General features: G+C 47.4%; 1 protein-coding gene across 1 annotated transcript; it reads left to right on the top strand.

The window, feature by feature from the left end:
* Window positions 1-1,694: 1,694 nt before the first annotated feature.
* On the top strand, window positions 1,695-3,017 carry LOC122665467. The gene is made up of 2 exons (XM_043861618.1): window positions 1,695-2,136; window positions 2,260-3,017. Exons 1-2 carry the CDS (start codon window positions 1,695-1,697, stop codon window positions 3,015-3,017), a joined length of 1,200 nt encoding a protein of 399 aa, XP_043717553.1.
* Window positions 3,018-17,577: the final 14,560 nt, after the last annotated feature.

The raw sequence follows: 17,577 nt of genomic DNA, 5'->3' as shown, positions 1-17,577 counted from the left end.
ATTGATGAGGAATAAATCCGCGATCCATAAGAGCGGATCATGGATCAGGTAACGGGTCGTGGATCAAGTAACGGGTCAAAGTAACGGGTCATGGATCAAATAACGGGTTCGGAACAACACCATCATCGGGAACCGACACGGTCCCAAAATCGTCGCCCATAGAACGCCACTACCAGCATGGAGGGAATAAACCACTGCCCACGTTATGCCACAGCCGGCGTGTGGAATGGAATGGATCATCAACGATCCCGCAGTACAATCAGTCATGGTCTCACTCCACACCGAGATTTTCTCTATCCACTCCAGGCGTAATCGCCACTTACCGTCACCTTAAATAGGGGAGGTAACACACGTCCAAATCATCAGAATTCTAATTGTTCTGACTATTGCTCAGGGATCTAACTTAAGCATCAGAGTGAGATCACCGGCCTGGCCCGGTACTCTCTACTAATCCTTGTCTTGTAGGAAGAATTCGCTCTGAGAGGATTTCTGACGCAACAGTTTGGCGCCGTCTGTGGGAAACGATACAATCCTCAAAGCCTTAGATTCTCTATCTGACAAAACCTAAGATCATGGTAGGAGAGCCCAATGTCGTTCCATCTAATGCTCAAGCCCCATCAGCGGTGGAAAACCTGGTGACTCGCCAGACGACGAGGAACACGCGTGGCGGTGGGAATGCAGGGAAGAAGACCCAAACATGGTGGACAACAACTACGTCTGTCGACCCCCAGCTACCCACGGCGGGGGAAGCAGTGAGAACCCAACCCTCTATAGCACTAGAGGTTGATCAAGCAGCGGCGGCGTAAAATCAAGGCCAATCCAATTGTGGCATTCAGGCTTTGACACCTCCGCCGCTGCTCCCCCAGGGATTTGTCCCCGAGACAGATCCCGATGCACCGGCCAACGTCGAACAAATCCATGACCTACAACTACAAGTTTTCAACCATAGCGGGATTTTGAGGGAAATAGCTCGTGAGGTGCAGGTGTTAAGGACAGCCACTGCAGTAGCTACCGCGGCTGTAGGTCTGCTACCAGCACCGATACCACCTCCAGCACCATTGCAACCTCTAATTCTCCCAAGGACTGCCCCAAAGAACTCGAGGACTGCCAGGGACGACGTACGAGCGTCAAGAAGTAGAGCCGGGTCATGGTAACCCTCCAGGCGAGAGCAACCTCCCCTGGGAGTGGTGCGTACGGGGAACTTGCCCACCAGGAGTAGACCTTCGCGTGTGGATGAGCAGTCCGTATCCACCAGCCAAAGAAGTCACAGCCGGTCCGAAAAGACCCGTTCCAGGGTCTCTGACATATGCACCGACTGGGTAGACCCACCGAGGCCACCCTGTCAGGATCTCAGAGACGAGTTGAATGCCTGACGTGCCCGGGCCGACGTCAACAACAACCAGATTGTTGAAAGCGAGCTTGACCATAAACTCAAAGAGATGAACACAAAGATCATGGCCCTGGAAAGGGGAACGGCACCAGAAGAAAGCTTCAGGCCAGGATAACATCCCTTTACAAGGGAACTTATGAGGGCAGAACTTCCAAAAGGTTTTAAACCCCCGAAATTCGAGGCCTATGATGGGAAGGACAATCCTAATGACCACATCAGTTACTTCAACGCCATGATGACGGTCTATGGTGGGTCCGATGTAGTATCCTGCCGATCTTTCCCCACCTCTCTTAAGGGGCCCGCAATGTTGTGGTTCGCCAAGTTAAAGCCCAATTCAATCAGAGGCTTCACGGAGTTGGCCAAAGCCTTCATCAGCCACTTCCAGAGTAGCGTAAAGCAGAAAAAAACTACAGCCAATTTGTTGGCTATCAAGCAGCGTGCTGACAAGTCCATTAAAGATTACATTACCCGCTTTAACGCTGAGAGCCTGGAGATCAAGGACCTGGACGATGCGATGGCTTTCAACGCCCTGCACAATGAAGTCACCAACCACGATTTAGTAAAGTCGCTTGCGCTAGATCCGGAGATGACTATGCCACAGCTACTGGATCGTTGTTACCAATACGCCAACATGTTCGATATCATGAAGGCGAGAAAAGCAGTGGATGGAAAAGCTCCCGAGAAGAAAACGATGAGTGAAAAGGAAGACAAGAAGGGGGACGACAAGAGAGGGATTCAAGTCCCGAGTATACCCCGCTCAATACCACCAGGACTAAAACCGAAGGATCGAAACCCGAACAAATTTTACGAGTTCCACCGAGAGATAGGCCATGACACGAAAGACTGCAGATAGCTGAAATGGGAAATAGAAGACGTGATCCAGAAAGGCCACCTGAGGCGTTACATCAAGGAGGCCAGAGATAATCCCCGAGGTCGAGAAACCCCAAGGAATGACTGGCGAAGAGATGATAAAGCCCAAAGAGGGGGAGATTGGGATCACCAAGGCGATCAGAGAAACAATCATCGGGAAGTCAGGAGAAATCAGGACGAGACCAACACGTCCACGGCCCCAGCAATCCTCACCATTTTGGGAGGACCAGGGCAAGAGTCGACTCGTAGAGCTAAGGCAAAAGCGAGATTTATAGCAGTAGAAGAAGTCTTCGAGAAGAAAGCACGCACGGAGCCTGGAATCACCTTCTTGAATAAAGACATGGAGGGGGTGAGCTGGCCACACGACGATGCTGTCGTGGTTCAGGAAGTTATAGCCAATCGACCTGTCCACAGGGTCTTAGTGGATACAAGAGCATCTGTGGATATGCTATCCTACGATGCATACTTACAATTTGGGTTCGAGCTCGGTACGGTGAAGCCCGAGGCCGCACCATTGTACGAATTCTCAGGGGCACCAGCCCCAATTGAAGGATCTGTAGAGCTCCTGATGACAGTGGGAATGGCCCCATGCCAAAAGACCGTAAAAGTCAACTTTATGGTCGTTCGAGCTGCCACAGCCTACAATGCCATACTGGGTCGACCTAGTCTGAACAAGTTGGGAGAGGCAATTTCTACCAAGCACCTGAAGGTCAAGTTTCCCACCCCTAATGGCATAGGGGATTGCCAGACAGAATAAAAAAAAAAACCAGGGAGTGCCACACAGCGTTCCTGAAGGGCATCAAGGGCAACTATAGGGGAACAACCTATCAGGTAGAGGTCGTGGACAACCACGAAGGAGATAGACGATATCAGTGGGGCGAACCAGTCAAAGAGCTCGTGGAAGTCCCGGTGGATGAACAGAACCCAACCAGAATGGTTAAGATCGGGTCCTCGTTAAATCAGGAAGAAGCGAAGGAGCTCACACTATTCCTACAAAAGAACAAGGACGTGTTCGCCTAGTCGGCAGCGGACATGCCAGGCATACTCTGCTGCATCGTGGAGCATGCCCTGCACGTAGACCCCAACAGGAAGCCAGTACAACAAAAAAGAAGGACGTTCGTACCAGAGAAGCAGGCCACAATGAAGGAAGAAATAGAGAAGCTAAAAGCATCCGACTTTATCAGAGAGGAGCAGTTCCAGACCTGGCTCGTGAACGTAGTGATGGTCCCTAAGCCGAATGGGAAATGGAGGATGTGTGTAGATTATACAGACCTTAATAAGGCGTGCCCGAAGGATGAGTACCCGTTGCCTAGGATCGACCTCCTAATAGATGCAACAGCAGGGCACGAGCGACTCAGTTTCATGGACGCATATTTTGGGTATAACCAAATTCTCATGAAGGAAGGAGATGAACTGTACACCACATTTTGGTCTAACCAGGAAAACTTCTGCTACCTGGTAATGCCCTTTGGTCTGAAGAATGCCGACGCGAGTTACCAAAGAATGGTGAACAAAATCTTCAAGGCTCAGATAAGCCAAAATATGGAGGTTTAGGTGGATGATATGTTGGTCAAAAGCATTCGGGTGCAAGATCACCTAGATGATCTGGATGAAGCCTTCCAAGTATTGCGGGTTCACCAAATGAAGCTAAACCCTGCCAAGTGCGCCTTCGGAGTTAGCTCAGGCAAATTCCTGGGTTATATGGTATCCCAGAGAGGCATTGAGGCCACCCTTGCAAAAATCAAAGCCATACAGGAGATGAGCCCGCCTAGGACTGTTCGAGAAGTACAGAGACTGAATGGGAGAATAGCAGCACTTGCACGCTTTGTTTCTCGTTCGGGAGACAAATGCCTACCGTTCTTCAAAACGCTGAAAAATTTGACAGACGCAAAGAGTTTTCAATGGACGAAGGAATGCCAGAGAGCCTTTGAAGACCTTAAAGCATACCTCACCAATCTGCCACTATTAACAAGACCAGTTCCTGAAAAGGAATTGCTCCTGTACCTGGCAACATCATCGGCGGCTGTGAGCGCCACCTTAATAAGAGAAGAGGACGGAGTCCAAAGACCGGTGTACTACATCAGTCATGTCCTACTGGATGCAGAAACTTGATATCCCCAGATCGAGAAGCTTGCGTTTGCTCTGGTGAAAGTGGCCCGGAAGCTTAGACCATACTTCCAAGCCTACCCGATAGTGGTCATGACTGACCAGCCTTTGAAGAAGGTACTCCACAAGCCCGACGTATCCGGGAGACTAACAGCCTGGGCCATCAAGCTAAGCGAGTGCCAGATTGAGTACAGGCCCTGAACGGCCATAAAAGGCAAGGCTCTGGCAGATTTCATAGCTGAGTGTACGCAGGGCGAGAACGAGTTCGAGAACGAGATCGTGCCACCAGAAAAGACCAGCCATGACCCATCTTGGACAATGTTCATGGACGGTTCAAGTAACGCGAAAGTCAAAGGAGCGGGTTTCATTCTAACAAGACCAGAAGGCTTTAAAATATAGTTTACGCTACGCCTGTACTTTCCTACCTCCAACAATGAGGCTGAGTACGAAGCACTAATTGGGGGGTTGCGAACCGCAAAGGCTGTACAGGTCCAAAATCTAGCAGTACGAGCTGACTCTCAGCTGGTGGTGAATCAAGTCAACGGCGATTATGGCGCTAAAGACGATCGAATGGCAACATATTTGAAAAAAGTGAAGCAACTATTGAGCTCGTTCGAGAGCATCGAGATAATAAGGGTTCCGTGGAGCGAGAACGAAAAGGCGGATGCACTTTCACGCTTGTCTAAAGAAGAGCTAGTGTAGCTGGATAGTTTGGTATACATTGAACAACTTTATGGACCTGCTCATCTAGCTCGAGAAGTCACGCAGATCGAGGTCGAGCCCAGCTGGATGGACCCAATCATCGCTTATCTAAAAGATGACGTCCTACCCCAAGATAAAATAGAAGCATGTAAGGTTTGAGGTCGTGCAGCCTGGTACACCTTGATAGAAGGAGAGCTTTATAAAAGGTCAATTACAGGCTCGTTACTGAAATGCTTAACTCCCACGCACGCTCTGAATGCCTTGACAGAGGTTCACGAAGGTATATGTGGGAGCCACATGGGGGGCCGCCAACTAGCCTATAAAATACTAAGGGCTGGACTGTATAGGCCCAACATGCAGAAGGACGCCATCCAATACGTGAGAAGGTGCGAACAATGTCAAAAGTTTGCAAACATACCGTAGCAGCCCGCTATGGAGTTGGCTTCTATACTTAGTCCTATCCCCTTCGCCATGTGGGGAATGAACATATTAGGTAACTTCACTCCAGCCTCGGGGAATAGAAAATATCTCGTGGTCGCTGTGGACTACTTCACCAAATGGGTAGAAGCTGAGCCTTTAGCCAAAATTACGCGGCAACAAATGGAGAAATTCTTTAGAGACAAGATTATCTACAGGTTTGGCCTGCCAAAGATCCTGGTGACGGATAACGGGAAACAATTTGACAACCAGCAGTTCGATGCATTCTGTGCCCAATACGACATTGAACATCGAACGACCTCCATAGCATATCCACAAGCAAATGATCAAGCGGAAATCATAAATCGCACCTTGCTCGCAGGAGTAAAAAGAAGGCTAACAGAAGCAAAGGGAAAATGGGTCAATGAACTACCAAGTGTGCTATGGTCGTACCGAACTACAGTTCGAACGCCCACGGGGGAAAGCCCGTTCAGGCTAGCCTATGGAACCGAAGCACTGGCCCCAGTAGAAGTTATGGCAGGGTCACTCAGAAGTTTAAACTTCAATGAAAGAACATACCAGGACGGGCTGAGGGTAAATTTGGATTTCCTAGATGAAGTCAGGGAGGACACATTGATGAGAAACATGGCGTACAAACAAAGAACAGCTCGTTATTATAATTCTAAAGTCAAGGAAAGGACATTCAGGGTTGGAGACTTAGTGCTACGAAAAGTTAGCGCCTCCCAACCATAGCACCAAGGCAAGCTCGATGCCAATTGGGAAGGACCATATGTGATCTCCAAGCAGATCAGGCTAGGGACCTATCGCTTGAAGACCCCAGGGGGCAACAAGATACCATGACCATGGAATTCAGAGAATCTGAAAAAATTTTATCAGTAAGTGATCGATGTAAAGTTATCTTTGATCAATGCAATATCACTTCGTGATCCAAATACTGTGCAAGCATTCATGAGAGTCTGACTCATTGACTTAGCAAGAAAGTCTGACTCCCGTAGTCAGCACGAAAGCCTACCTCGCCAGGGCTAGTGCCAAAGTCTGACTCCCATATTCAGCACGAAAGCCTAGCTCTCCAGGGCTCGCAAGAAAGTCTGACTCCCGTAGTCAGCACGAAAGCCTAGCTCTCCAGGGCTAGCACCAAAGTCTGACTCCCGTAGTCAGCACGAAAGCCTAGCTCGCCCGGGTTAGCACCAAAGTCTGACTCTCGTAGCCAGCACGAAAGCCTAGCTCGCCAGGGTTAGCACCAAAGTCTGACTCCCATAGTCAGCACGAAAGCCTAGCTCGCCAGGGTTAGTACCAAAGTCTGACTCCCGCGGTCAGCATGAAAGCCTAACTCGCGTAGGTGAAAGCAAAGGATTGGCCTCCATGGTTGGCATGAAAGCGTGACTCGCAGACATGAAGCCAATAAAGGAATACAAGACAAGCGCAAATAAATAAAAATAAAAATAAAAGAATCTTTTATTAACCTTTTTAGAAGATACAAGTACAGGCGAAGATCGCAATACACAAGAAAGTTACAGAGATCGTTCTCAATACAAACATAACAACCTGTAAGGAGAAAACGTGGAAAACTAAGAGTTCCACAGCCTTACAAGCCCGAGGATGAAACGTCAGCACCAGGGGTCATCAGGGGTGAGACAGGAGTAGCATTGATAACAGCAACGTCAGACGGGCTGATACAGAGCCCATCAAAAGTTGTGGCCCTTGAGTGACCCAAAAATTGGAGAAGACCGCCACGGTAAATGGGATTCACCATATAAATGCTCTGGGCCCCAAGAAGCTCAGTCATCCCCTCCACCTCCTCGGCCAGGAAGAAGAGTTGGAGAGACATGAATGTGAGGAGGCTTAGGGTTCTTCTGCAGCTTTGATAGCTCCACATCCCAACCTTCCAAGCATGTTAGCAGTGGAAAGTAACGACGCCGGTCTCCTCCAGATTTTCTACCCCTTCGTAGTTACCTTGCCACCCAAAAGAGATTGGTATGGAAGGAAACACAAAGGGGATACTCCATGGCCAATCGCCTAAAGGACAGGTCATGTCGATCGAGGATTGAGGCCGTGAAACTCATTGTCGATGGAAGATTAAAGCCAAAAATAGCATCAGACTAAGTCTTCAAAATTTGAAGCCTCTGCATCTAAAGAAACGGCGGACCCATACGCAGTGGTAAGAGAGAATGAACGATGGTAAACCTGCAGAGGGAGCTATGATCCTGTGAATGATACAAGGGTTAGGATATACCACCCCTATTTAAAGGGGGGGGGACAACGGTTTAAGGGCTCCAACAACTCAAGGAATGAATAAAGCTTGGGACCACGTGGGCTAATCCTATTGGCTCACACTTCCCATAAACTTTGAAAGGATACAAATACAGAAGGATGATGGTTCTAAATCCAGAGCCGCATAAAGTGATAAATCACATCAGGGGCCACGTGGCCAGACCCCACCAGCCGCACGCCACTCCAAGAAGATGAGCGGCATAAATAAAGGGACGACGATTCAGTTCCTATATTTACAGGGGCACGTGTCCAATCCTAAGTGGTTTAGGGTTTCTCCGAGAAACTCAAAGAATGTCATTATCGAAAAAGTGGTTCCAGGATCAGTTCCCATAAATGACAGGGAAAGTCGAAAGGTCAATCCAAAGGAAAAGGCAATAAAGGCTCGTTGGGAAAATCCATTGAAAATATTTGGAAAAGGCACGACGTCGTAATGATGCTGGTGTCTTGAAAAAGGGAAACATCAAAAGAAAGTCAATCTCAAAGGGAAACTTGGTAAGATAGGCAAAGCGGCACGACCGGAAGAGTAATCTAGCTCGCAGATAAGGAATGCCAGTCAAAAGAAAGGGCATGGACCGATACATGAGAAATTTTTTTCATTCTTGACAAGGCAGATCTTTACATATCAAAAAAAAAAAAAAAAGAAGGAGAAGGGAGAAGAAAGTAACATCAAAACAATCAACTCTGGGCGGCAGGATCAGGAACAAGGGCTGCATTCGAAGAAGGATTGGCTGGAGAGGGATCCGGCAAGAGGTCTGCAGAGGCCGAGGTCACACTCGTAAAAGGAGGAGTAGGCTGGATAGGCCCCTCTGTAGGAGTCACGACAGCGCTAGGAGAAGATGCTGGAGCTGGGAGGTCCACCTTATCCACAAGATCTTTTGTGCCCTCGGGCACATCCGGGGTTGCAGGGACTGGTGGGATATAGTAACCAAAGCCAGAGAATTTATATCCTGGAGTCGTCTCAAGGACATATTTCACAGTATCATCAACCCCAGTCATATAGCCCTTACGGCTCACCTCCTTCATACGCTCCCTCAATTCATCTGAAGACTTGAAGGCCTCTAGTGTCGCCTTGACCGCCTCGTCGATTACTTGAGGCTGCTTCTTCTAGAAGGCAATGAAGTCCGCCGTGATGGAATCTGTCTTCCTCATCCCTATGGCAGCGTCATTCTTGGCTTTTTCCAGCTCTGTCTCCAGCGTCGCAATATGCTCAGGAAAGCACTTGTTCGTGTCCTCATGACCCTAAGCTGCCTCCGTCATCCTAGAGATTCTTGACCACTTGCTCCTCCGCGAGCTCCCTCATTTTCTTCTCCTCCTCGTAGGAGGAAGACAAGGCCGCTACTCGCCGTCGTAGCTCGCTCGACCCTCGAGTAACCTGAAAAGTAAAGAACACATCAGAGAAGACTCCAAAAGAGCTGCAATAAAGACAGCGTGGCTCAAGATATACCCTAGCGAAATCCAGGATGAACGAGTTCAGAAGTTCCCCATTTGGTCGAGACCAAAAGTCTTCGACGTCCTCAAGAGGGCCGTAGTCCATCAGCTCGCCTACCACGTGAGGGGAATGAAGACAGGACTCGCCCTCGTAGACCTCCCATTGAGGCTGAAGACGCTTCTTCCCCTTAGGAGGAGGGGGAACGCCGGTGGTGCCTTTCTCAGATTTCCCCTTCAGCATATCCTGGGGGGCTGGCTTGGGAGCCTTCGGAGTCAAGATGGTCTTCCCCAGGGACACGACACCCTGCGTAACTCTTTTCGGGGCAGAGTCAGCACTCATCGCTGCATCACGCGGCCTCTTCTCAGGAATCCTGGGAGGCAAGACCCCACTAGACACCCTCTCTTTGCCCTTGGAAGAATCCTCCTGGAGCCTCTGATTGCCACTGGAAGAAGAAGAATCCTTTACGAAGACACCGGGGAGCAAGGAACGAGTAGAGCACTGAGACTGCTTCTCTAGACCTCGTAGTCCTAGCTGATGCGGCCTATTCGCGAAGGTCGTGGGTATCTGGCTCATAGTCCACTAGAAAAGACAGGCACAGGGTCAGATATAGCTCGTGGTCATGAAAGTGGAGTCAATAAAGAAAACAACTCACCCTGCGCTGAGCTCAATCCGTACTCAATCAGCAGACCCTCGTCCGCTAGACAGTGCACTTTGAAAGCTGTGCCCGTCACCGCCATCTCGAGAGATCGCTGATTGTATAAACTCAGCATAGGGACTTGGTTCCCAGAGCGCAATCGAATAGGTCCCCAATCCGCCCTAAAGGGGTTGCCCTCAATACGTGCAAAGAAGAAGCGGTCCTTCCACTTCTTTGCAGACTCAGGCATGTGGGAGACAAAGGATTTGGGTCCGTACGACCCCGGAGGACTACGCCGAGCCACATAAAACCACTCGTCGACAGTGTGCTTCAGATGGTAAAAATACAAGAAAACTGCCCATGAAGCTTGGCGACCCAGTTGGGCGAAGAATAGGTAGAAGCCAAAGAGATGCTTCCAAGCATTGGCTACCAAATGGCTAGGAGGAATTTCAAAGTGATCCAGCACTTCCCGAACGAACTGGTGAATAGGAAAGCGCAGGCCACACTGAAAGGACACTTCATACAGGCACACACTATTTGGCCGGGGGGTATTCGCCCTCTTAGCTCTGGTAGGAACCCAAGTCTCTACCGAAGAAGGAAATTCGTACCGGACTCGAAGGGCAGATAATGAATCCTTCGTAAAGGTACTCTCAAAAGCAGCCACACAGGCGGACCTACCCGAGGTGCCATCTTCTTCCTCCACCCCAGAGACACTGCCGCCATCAGCAATGCGCTCTGCAGAAGTTTCGGGCATAGCCCTCTCGCCACTGGACTGAGCAGCAGGGTCTTGGGTCAAACGACGAACCCGAGCAGAGAATCTCTTTGACCCAAAGAGTGCAGATCGTTCCTCTTAGGTCTCTTCAGAACTCACCTCAGGGTCAGAACCCCCACTCATTTGGGCAACATCACCGGAATCCCTGTGGGAGTTTGGCAGAGAAGAAGATGAAGACAAAAAAAATAAAAAATTTTAAAAAAAAAATTACTAATAGAAATCAGAAGAGAATGAGAACGAAAGAGCGCAGTCCGGTTGAAGCAGAACCTAGAGCTTTGTTCGAGAATCCACGGATGCAACGGCACTGGAGCAAAGTGCAGTGGTGGAAGGCAAGAACCGCGAAAAGCACATAAATAAAAGGGATCAGTGAGGGATTGCTGCAAAGAGCGAGATTTTAATCCATGTACTCGAAGAAGAGGGAACGTTTCCAAACCCAAGGGCCAAGGGACGCAACCCATCGGACGGTCGAGGTCAGCTGGCGTTTGGGTCCCCTAGAGAAATTAATGTTCATGCCACACGGCAATGTCATATTGGAAGATGTAGGGTAGCAAGGATCGATCAACTATGGGCTAAACCTAGAGGTCATAATGCCTACAGACACACGTCCGTACAATAGAGGAATGTCGAACGACACCTCGAGCCGAAGCGCCCTTTGAGATTTTTTGGCCACATGGCTGGTAATGGTGGAAGCGAAAAATCACCCTCAGCCACCCAGCTGTCAAATCTCACGTACCGAAGAAATGATCTTAGAACAACAGTAACCTGACCTCCCCTGGGACGCAGGCGTCCAGGGGAGTGGGGGGCTCCTGATGAGGAATAAATCCGCGATCCATAAGAGCGGGTCATGGATCAGGTAACGGGTCATGGATCAAGTAATGGGTCGTGGATCAAATAATGAGTTCAAAACAACACCATCATCGGGAACCGACAAGGTCCCAAAACCGCCACCCATATAACGCCACTACCGGCATGGAGGGAATAAACCACTGCCCACATTACGCCACAGCCGGCGTGTGGGATGGAATGGATCATCAACGATCCCGCATTACAATCAGTCATGGTCTCACTCCACACTGAGATTTTCTCTGTCCACTCTAGGCGCAATCGCCACTTACCGTCACCTTAAATAAGGGAGGTAACACACGTCCAAATCATCTGAATTCTAATTGTTCTGACTATTGCTCAGGGATTTAACTTAAGCATCGGAGTGAGATCATCGGCCTGGCCCGGTACTCTCTGCTAATCCTTGTCTTGCAGGAAGAATTCGCTCTGAGAGGATTTCTGATGCAACACACATCATAATCACCAGGCACACACAATCTATCTCTGAATTTTAATGCCCCGTCGTGGGCCAACGAGAAGTCTGGGTCCCTGTGGACTCCATGCTGCACTTCCCAGATTATCTTGGCTAGATCGGGGTCTTTGGGCTACTTTTCAATTATCTCTTCCCAGAATGACAGTTGTATATCCATAGCTGCTAGTTGCATAACCGTCCCTTCTATCGTAAGTTCCAAATCAAATTTCTGAGCTTCTTCTATTAGTTGCTCACTTACAACCAAGGAAGCGAGGGATGCGGTTTGGGATTTCCTGCTTAATGCATCCGCCACTACGTTGGCCTTGCCAGGGTGGTAGTAAACCTCATAGTCATTAGCCTTTATCGATTCTAACCACCATCTCTGTCTAATATTCAACTCCTTCTGGGTGAAGAAATACTTCAGACTCTTGTGATCACTGAAGATCTCACTCTTTTCACCATAGAGATAATGTCGCCATATTTTCAACGTGAAGACTATTGCAACCAACTCTAGGTCATGAGTGAGGTAGTTATTTTTGTGTTCCTTTAACTGCCTTGAGGCATAGGTGACCACTTTACCTTTCTGCATCAATACACTTCCCAATCCTATTCGGGATGCGTCAGTGTATACCACCATTCCTCCGGTGCCATCTGGAATAGTCAATATTGGCGTCGTCACCAATCGATTCCTTAACTCCTTGAAACTTTTCTCACAAGCGTCATTCCACTCAAACTTTACACCCTTCTTTGTCAGCTTTATCATGAGTGCCGAGATGCGCAAGAGATTCTCAATAAATCGGCGATAGTACCCAGTTAAACCCAAGAAGCTTCGGATCTCAGTGGCATTCTTCGGAGTCTCCCACTTGAGAACCACCTTTATGCTGTCTGGGTCTACCTTGATGCCATTTTTGGTGATGATGTGCCCCAAGAATCCAATCTGGTGGAGCAAAAATTCACATTTACTGAACTTGGCAAATAGCTAGTGCTCCCGCAATCGCTGCAACACAAACGTAAGGTGTCGAGCATGCTCCTCTTCACTTTTAGAATATACCAAAATGTCATCGATGAATACAATGACGAATTTGTCCAACACATCATAGAATTCCCTATTCATCATGTCCATGAATGCTATCAGGGCATTAGTTAACCCGATCGACAGTACTAAAAATTCATAATGCCCATATCGAGTTCTAAACGTCGTCTTATGAATATCGCCGCTCTTGATCTTCAATTGGTGGTATCCGGACCTAAGATCAATCTTGGAGAAAACTCTTGCTCCCTGTAGTTGATTAAATAGGTCATCGATGCGTGGAAATGGGTATTGATTCTTGATCATAAGTTTATTTAGTTCACGATAATCGATGCACATTCGCATGCTACCATCCTTCTTCTTCACGAATAGCACGGGGACTCCCCAAGGGGACATGCTAGGTCGTATGAATCCTTTCTTTAGCAAGTCTTATAGCTGGACCTACAATTCTTTTAATTCAATGGGTGCCATTTGGTATGGTGCCTTAGATACCGATGCCGCACCAGGAATCAGATCGATTGTGAACTTTATCTCACGATCTAGCGGTAGCTAGGTCAGATCTTCTAGAAAAACATCGAGAAATTCTCTAACGACGTCAAGCTCTTCCAATGGCTTTATCTTTGCCTCGGTATCCATTACCGTGGCCAAATAGCCCTGACATCCATCATCCAACAGCTTCCACGCCTAGAGGGCGGATAAAGTTATTCTTTTGGACTTCCTCATCAGTTCACTTTGGTAGGTGAAAACCGAGCCATCATCCAACTTGAATGTGATCATCTTCTCTACACACATGACGTTTGCTCCATAGGCAGATAGCCAATCCATGCCTAGTATCACGTCAAAGTCCTTCATATCAAACTTAATCAAACTGGCAGTTAAGTTGCTGCCGTAAATTTCCACCAGACAAGGGTCGTAGACTTCCTTCAAGCTCACGACACTACCGGTCGGTGTACTGACTACTAAATCATGCCCGATGTCCCCTGGTTGAACAGTCATCCTACTCGCGAAGGTGTTGGAAACAAAAGAGTGGGATGCACCCGAGTCGAATAGTACTAGCACGAGGGCGGACGAGACAATCAGGGTACCTAGGGTTTGTATAAAATAAGGATACAATTAAATTTCCTTGCATCCACAAGTTATTTCCTACAATTTAGTAGTGTTAAGTGGACTTACCTGTCATCACTTCAAGATTTGCCTTCGCTTTTTCGTTAGTCAGTGCGAACACTTTTCCTCGAATCTGATTGTCCCGTGGGTAGAAGGGTCTAGCATGGAACTGGTTTGGCGAGTAAGTGTTGTATCCGTAGTGCATGCATTCCCTGGCCATATGTCCTGCCTTGTGGCATACGTAACATCTGTTGGATAGCACGGCTGATGATGAGGCCAGGCTTGCTTAGCTCGTTGCAGGTTGGGCTGGCGAAGCTGCAATTGTCGCCTGACTTGCAGTTGGTTGGGCAGGCCAGCTATTAGTGTGGTAGAAAGGGTTCTAGCCCACATCTGGCCGATGATACTGAGTTGGGTTGGGGCTCGAACTAGTTCCTCGGAAAACCTTATTTGGCCATCCGAAATTTTGATAATTGCTTGACCTCTTGCCCAAACCGGGTGACGTTGTAGCTTTCTCTTTCTCCTTTAATCTGTCTTCCATGGTCTTTGCCTTATCGACCATTTAAGCGTAGTCCTGAATATCTAGAATAGACAGAATAAACCCGATCTCTAGTTTGAGTCCTTTCTCAAATTTCTTTGTCTTACTAGCTTCTCCCTTTAGATGTTCTGGGGCAAAATGGAACAAATCTTTGAAATACTGCTGGAAGTCCTGCATGGTCTTGGTTCCTTGCACGAGAGCAGAGAACTCAGCTTCCTTTTTGTCTCTAAAGCTCTCAGGGAAGTAGTTCCTAAAGAAGACTTCTTTGAATTGTTCCCAGGTGGGATTTGGGTGAGCTGCTTCAAGGTTAGGCTTGGTTGCCTTCCACCATGCTTCTACCTCATTTTGTAGCTGATATCCAACACATATCAATTTATGCACATTTGTACATTCAAGTATGTCAAATACCTTTTCCAAGGCACTAATCCACCGTTTTGGCTGCATTGCCTCAGAATTTATCTTGGAAAACACGGGCGGCTGGAGCTTCTTGAATCTCTCCATCACCTTAGATGTAGAGTTTTCCACTGTGTGTTGAGGCACAGGTGGTGGAATTGTATCAGCCGGTTGGGTGGTGGTGATGGTACTGCTCGCTCTTGCATCATGGCCACGAATTGTGTAGACATTTGGCCCAGTAGCTCCTGTTGTTGCTGCTTGGTCCGCATCATGGTGGTCATGATGGTGTTCACCTCTCCAGCTGCCATACCTGGCTGAGGTGCAGTGGCAGTAGCTTGGGCAGCCATTGGTACCCTCGGCGAAGTAACCGATACTTCAAAATTCTGAGCTTTGGCTCCGTCTGGTAGCTCAACTTCTGGGATAAATCGAGGGAGTCTTCCACGATGACCACCTCGGTTGGATCTATTATTGACCATGATTGATTCTCTAAAAGAAGCTTTATGTTCAATATCCCCATACCCTTTAACGGAAACAAATTATAATTTCTAACTGTCACATTTACATTATCAATTCCACAGTTCCAGTGTAATAATGTTATCATTCCAGTAAGACGTGTTATTCACCAGTTGTCATTGCTAAGAGTTTTATGTCTGTGAGGTGTTTTATGCCATCATATGTTATGCAAGATGTCATATTAAAGATTTATATTAAGCAGTGGTTTCTTAGTCTTATACCTGTACCTAGCATGCAAGTCTCTCCAACTTCGTCCTGGTGATAAGAGCCTGTACGTATAGGTATCCTATATCACTCCTAACCTCGTCTTCTAGGGCAAGGTACACGGCACGCTCCGTTGGTCTGCTAGTATTTGTGAGTGCTAAGAAAACAATCAGTCGCTTTTTTGCCCGGGACTGAATCTCTCAAATCCAAGCTAGTCTCTTCCTCAGTTGCCTAATATAGAGCATGTTGTTGGGGTCTCCAAGCCCGAACAACACAGTCAAGTCCTGCTACGGAGAATTTCTAAGTATCAGGTTTCTATGGTTATCTTAAAATCATGTTCAGCACTATAGGTAATTAAAGCAACATAGACAGGAAGTTAAATGGATCAGCTCGAGGTTGCACGCAAGGCTACAGTGTTCTACTGGGTCTAATACACCACTCAAGTGGGAATATGTTCAGTGTATGAATTTCTTATTTTGCTTTGTAGCCTATTGGGTTTATCTTTGGTTGAGCTAGGCTATGGGTAAGGTACGGCCTACTTGCAGGTACCGTGTTATAAGTAATGTCTAAATTCCCAAGACTTCGCAGCCACACATCACCATATTGCTACATATCTATGTTTGAGTTTTGCACACACATTACCCACACAGAGGTTCTTACATACAAATGTATATATATATTACCTTATGCAAAATATTTATGCCCATTTAGGCTATATAAAAATTGTGTCTCCTAGAAATTTCTTACTTCCTCATCCTATCTTGTATACATCTATGTATTTTGTTCAATATTGATGTATTTATTTATTATTATTTATTATTACTACTATTTATTATAATTTATTTTTTTTATCCACATTATCATACAAATACCTTAATAGTGTTACTTATGTCATTACATTGTAGGAATCATAAGCCCATATGCCAAAATTGCCTTTCCTGCTGAAATTCCCTTCTCTGGGCATTTCACTGGGCGTTTGGCTCAATCGCCCAGTGCACCGCCCAGAGAATCGGGGTTCAGTTTAAAATAGTCTGAAAGTTTATTCTTTCATTCCATATTCTATTTTGAGAGCTCCAAATCCCTAGGGTAGTGATCACAAGGACCTTTTGGCAAATTCCTCACCAAATCCAAGCATTTTTGCAAGTCTCCCGTGCATCCACACGAGTCTACGGTAGGTTTTCTTCCCATTTTTACTGTTGTTGGACTGCTGTCCACGTTTTCCCCCTTCTTTCGGTTTGATTTGCAGTTTTCATACCCTAATTTCTTTTTCTCCTTCTTCTTGTTTTGCAGCAACCATGTCTACAAGCGGTAAGCACAGCACAGCGAGGAAGGCAGTGACCCGCAAGCGCCTGGGGTCTGACCCAGTGCCTTCTTCACCTTTGACAGTACCTTCTCCATCGTCCGAAGATGATTCCTCGTCTGAGGAACCGGAGTTTGACCGATTTTGGTTCTCTAGGTTCGAGCATTCGCAAGATTTGGCAAAGTTCTATTCCAAAAACATTGTGAATGGTAGAGTGGTACAAGTAGATGGCTTCCACTAGTATGGGCTCTACACCAAATTCAATGCCCTAGGCTGGGCACCGATGCTATCTCCTACGCTGCCATGCTACCCGAACTTGGTTCGGTATTTCTACTATAACCTTGTACCGGCTTCTGGGATGCAAGGGTTTGGACTATAGAGCAGGGTGAAAGGTGTAGACATAAAGTTCACCACTACCATTCTAGTAGAGATTTTGGAACTGCCCGATACAGGCGACAGGTGTTACTACAAGCCTAGGGTAAACATTTCTGATATGTTTTCTTTGGAGACCAGGAGGACGGTCTTCAAAGCTTTGACTGGGGCTGAGGGGATTCCGAAGTCTGAGGTGGATTACAAGCCTACTGCTAGGATC

The sequence above is a fragment of the Telopea speciosissima genome, chromosome 6 (genome assembly GCF_018873765.1).
Source record: "Telopea speciosissima isolate NSW1024214 ecotype Mountain lineage chromosome 6, Tspe_v1, whole genome shotgun sequence".
Taxonomy (NCBI): domain Eukaryota; kingdom Viridiplantae; phylum Streptophyta; class Magnoliopsida; order Proteales; family Proteaceae; genus Telopea; species Telopea speciosissima.
The sequence above is the reverse complement of the archived record's forward strand: the minus strand, read 5'-3'. Positions and strand labels throughout refer to the sequence as shown.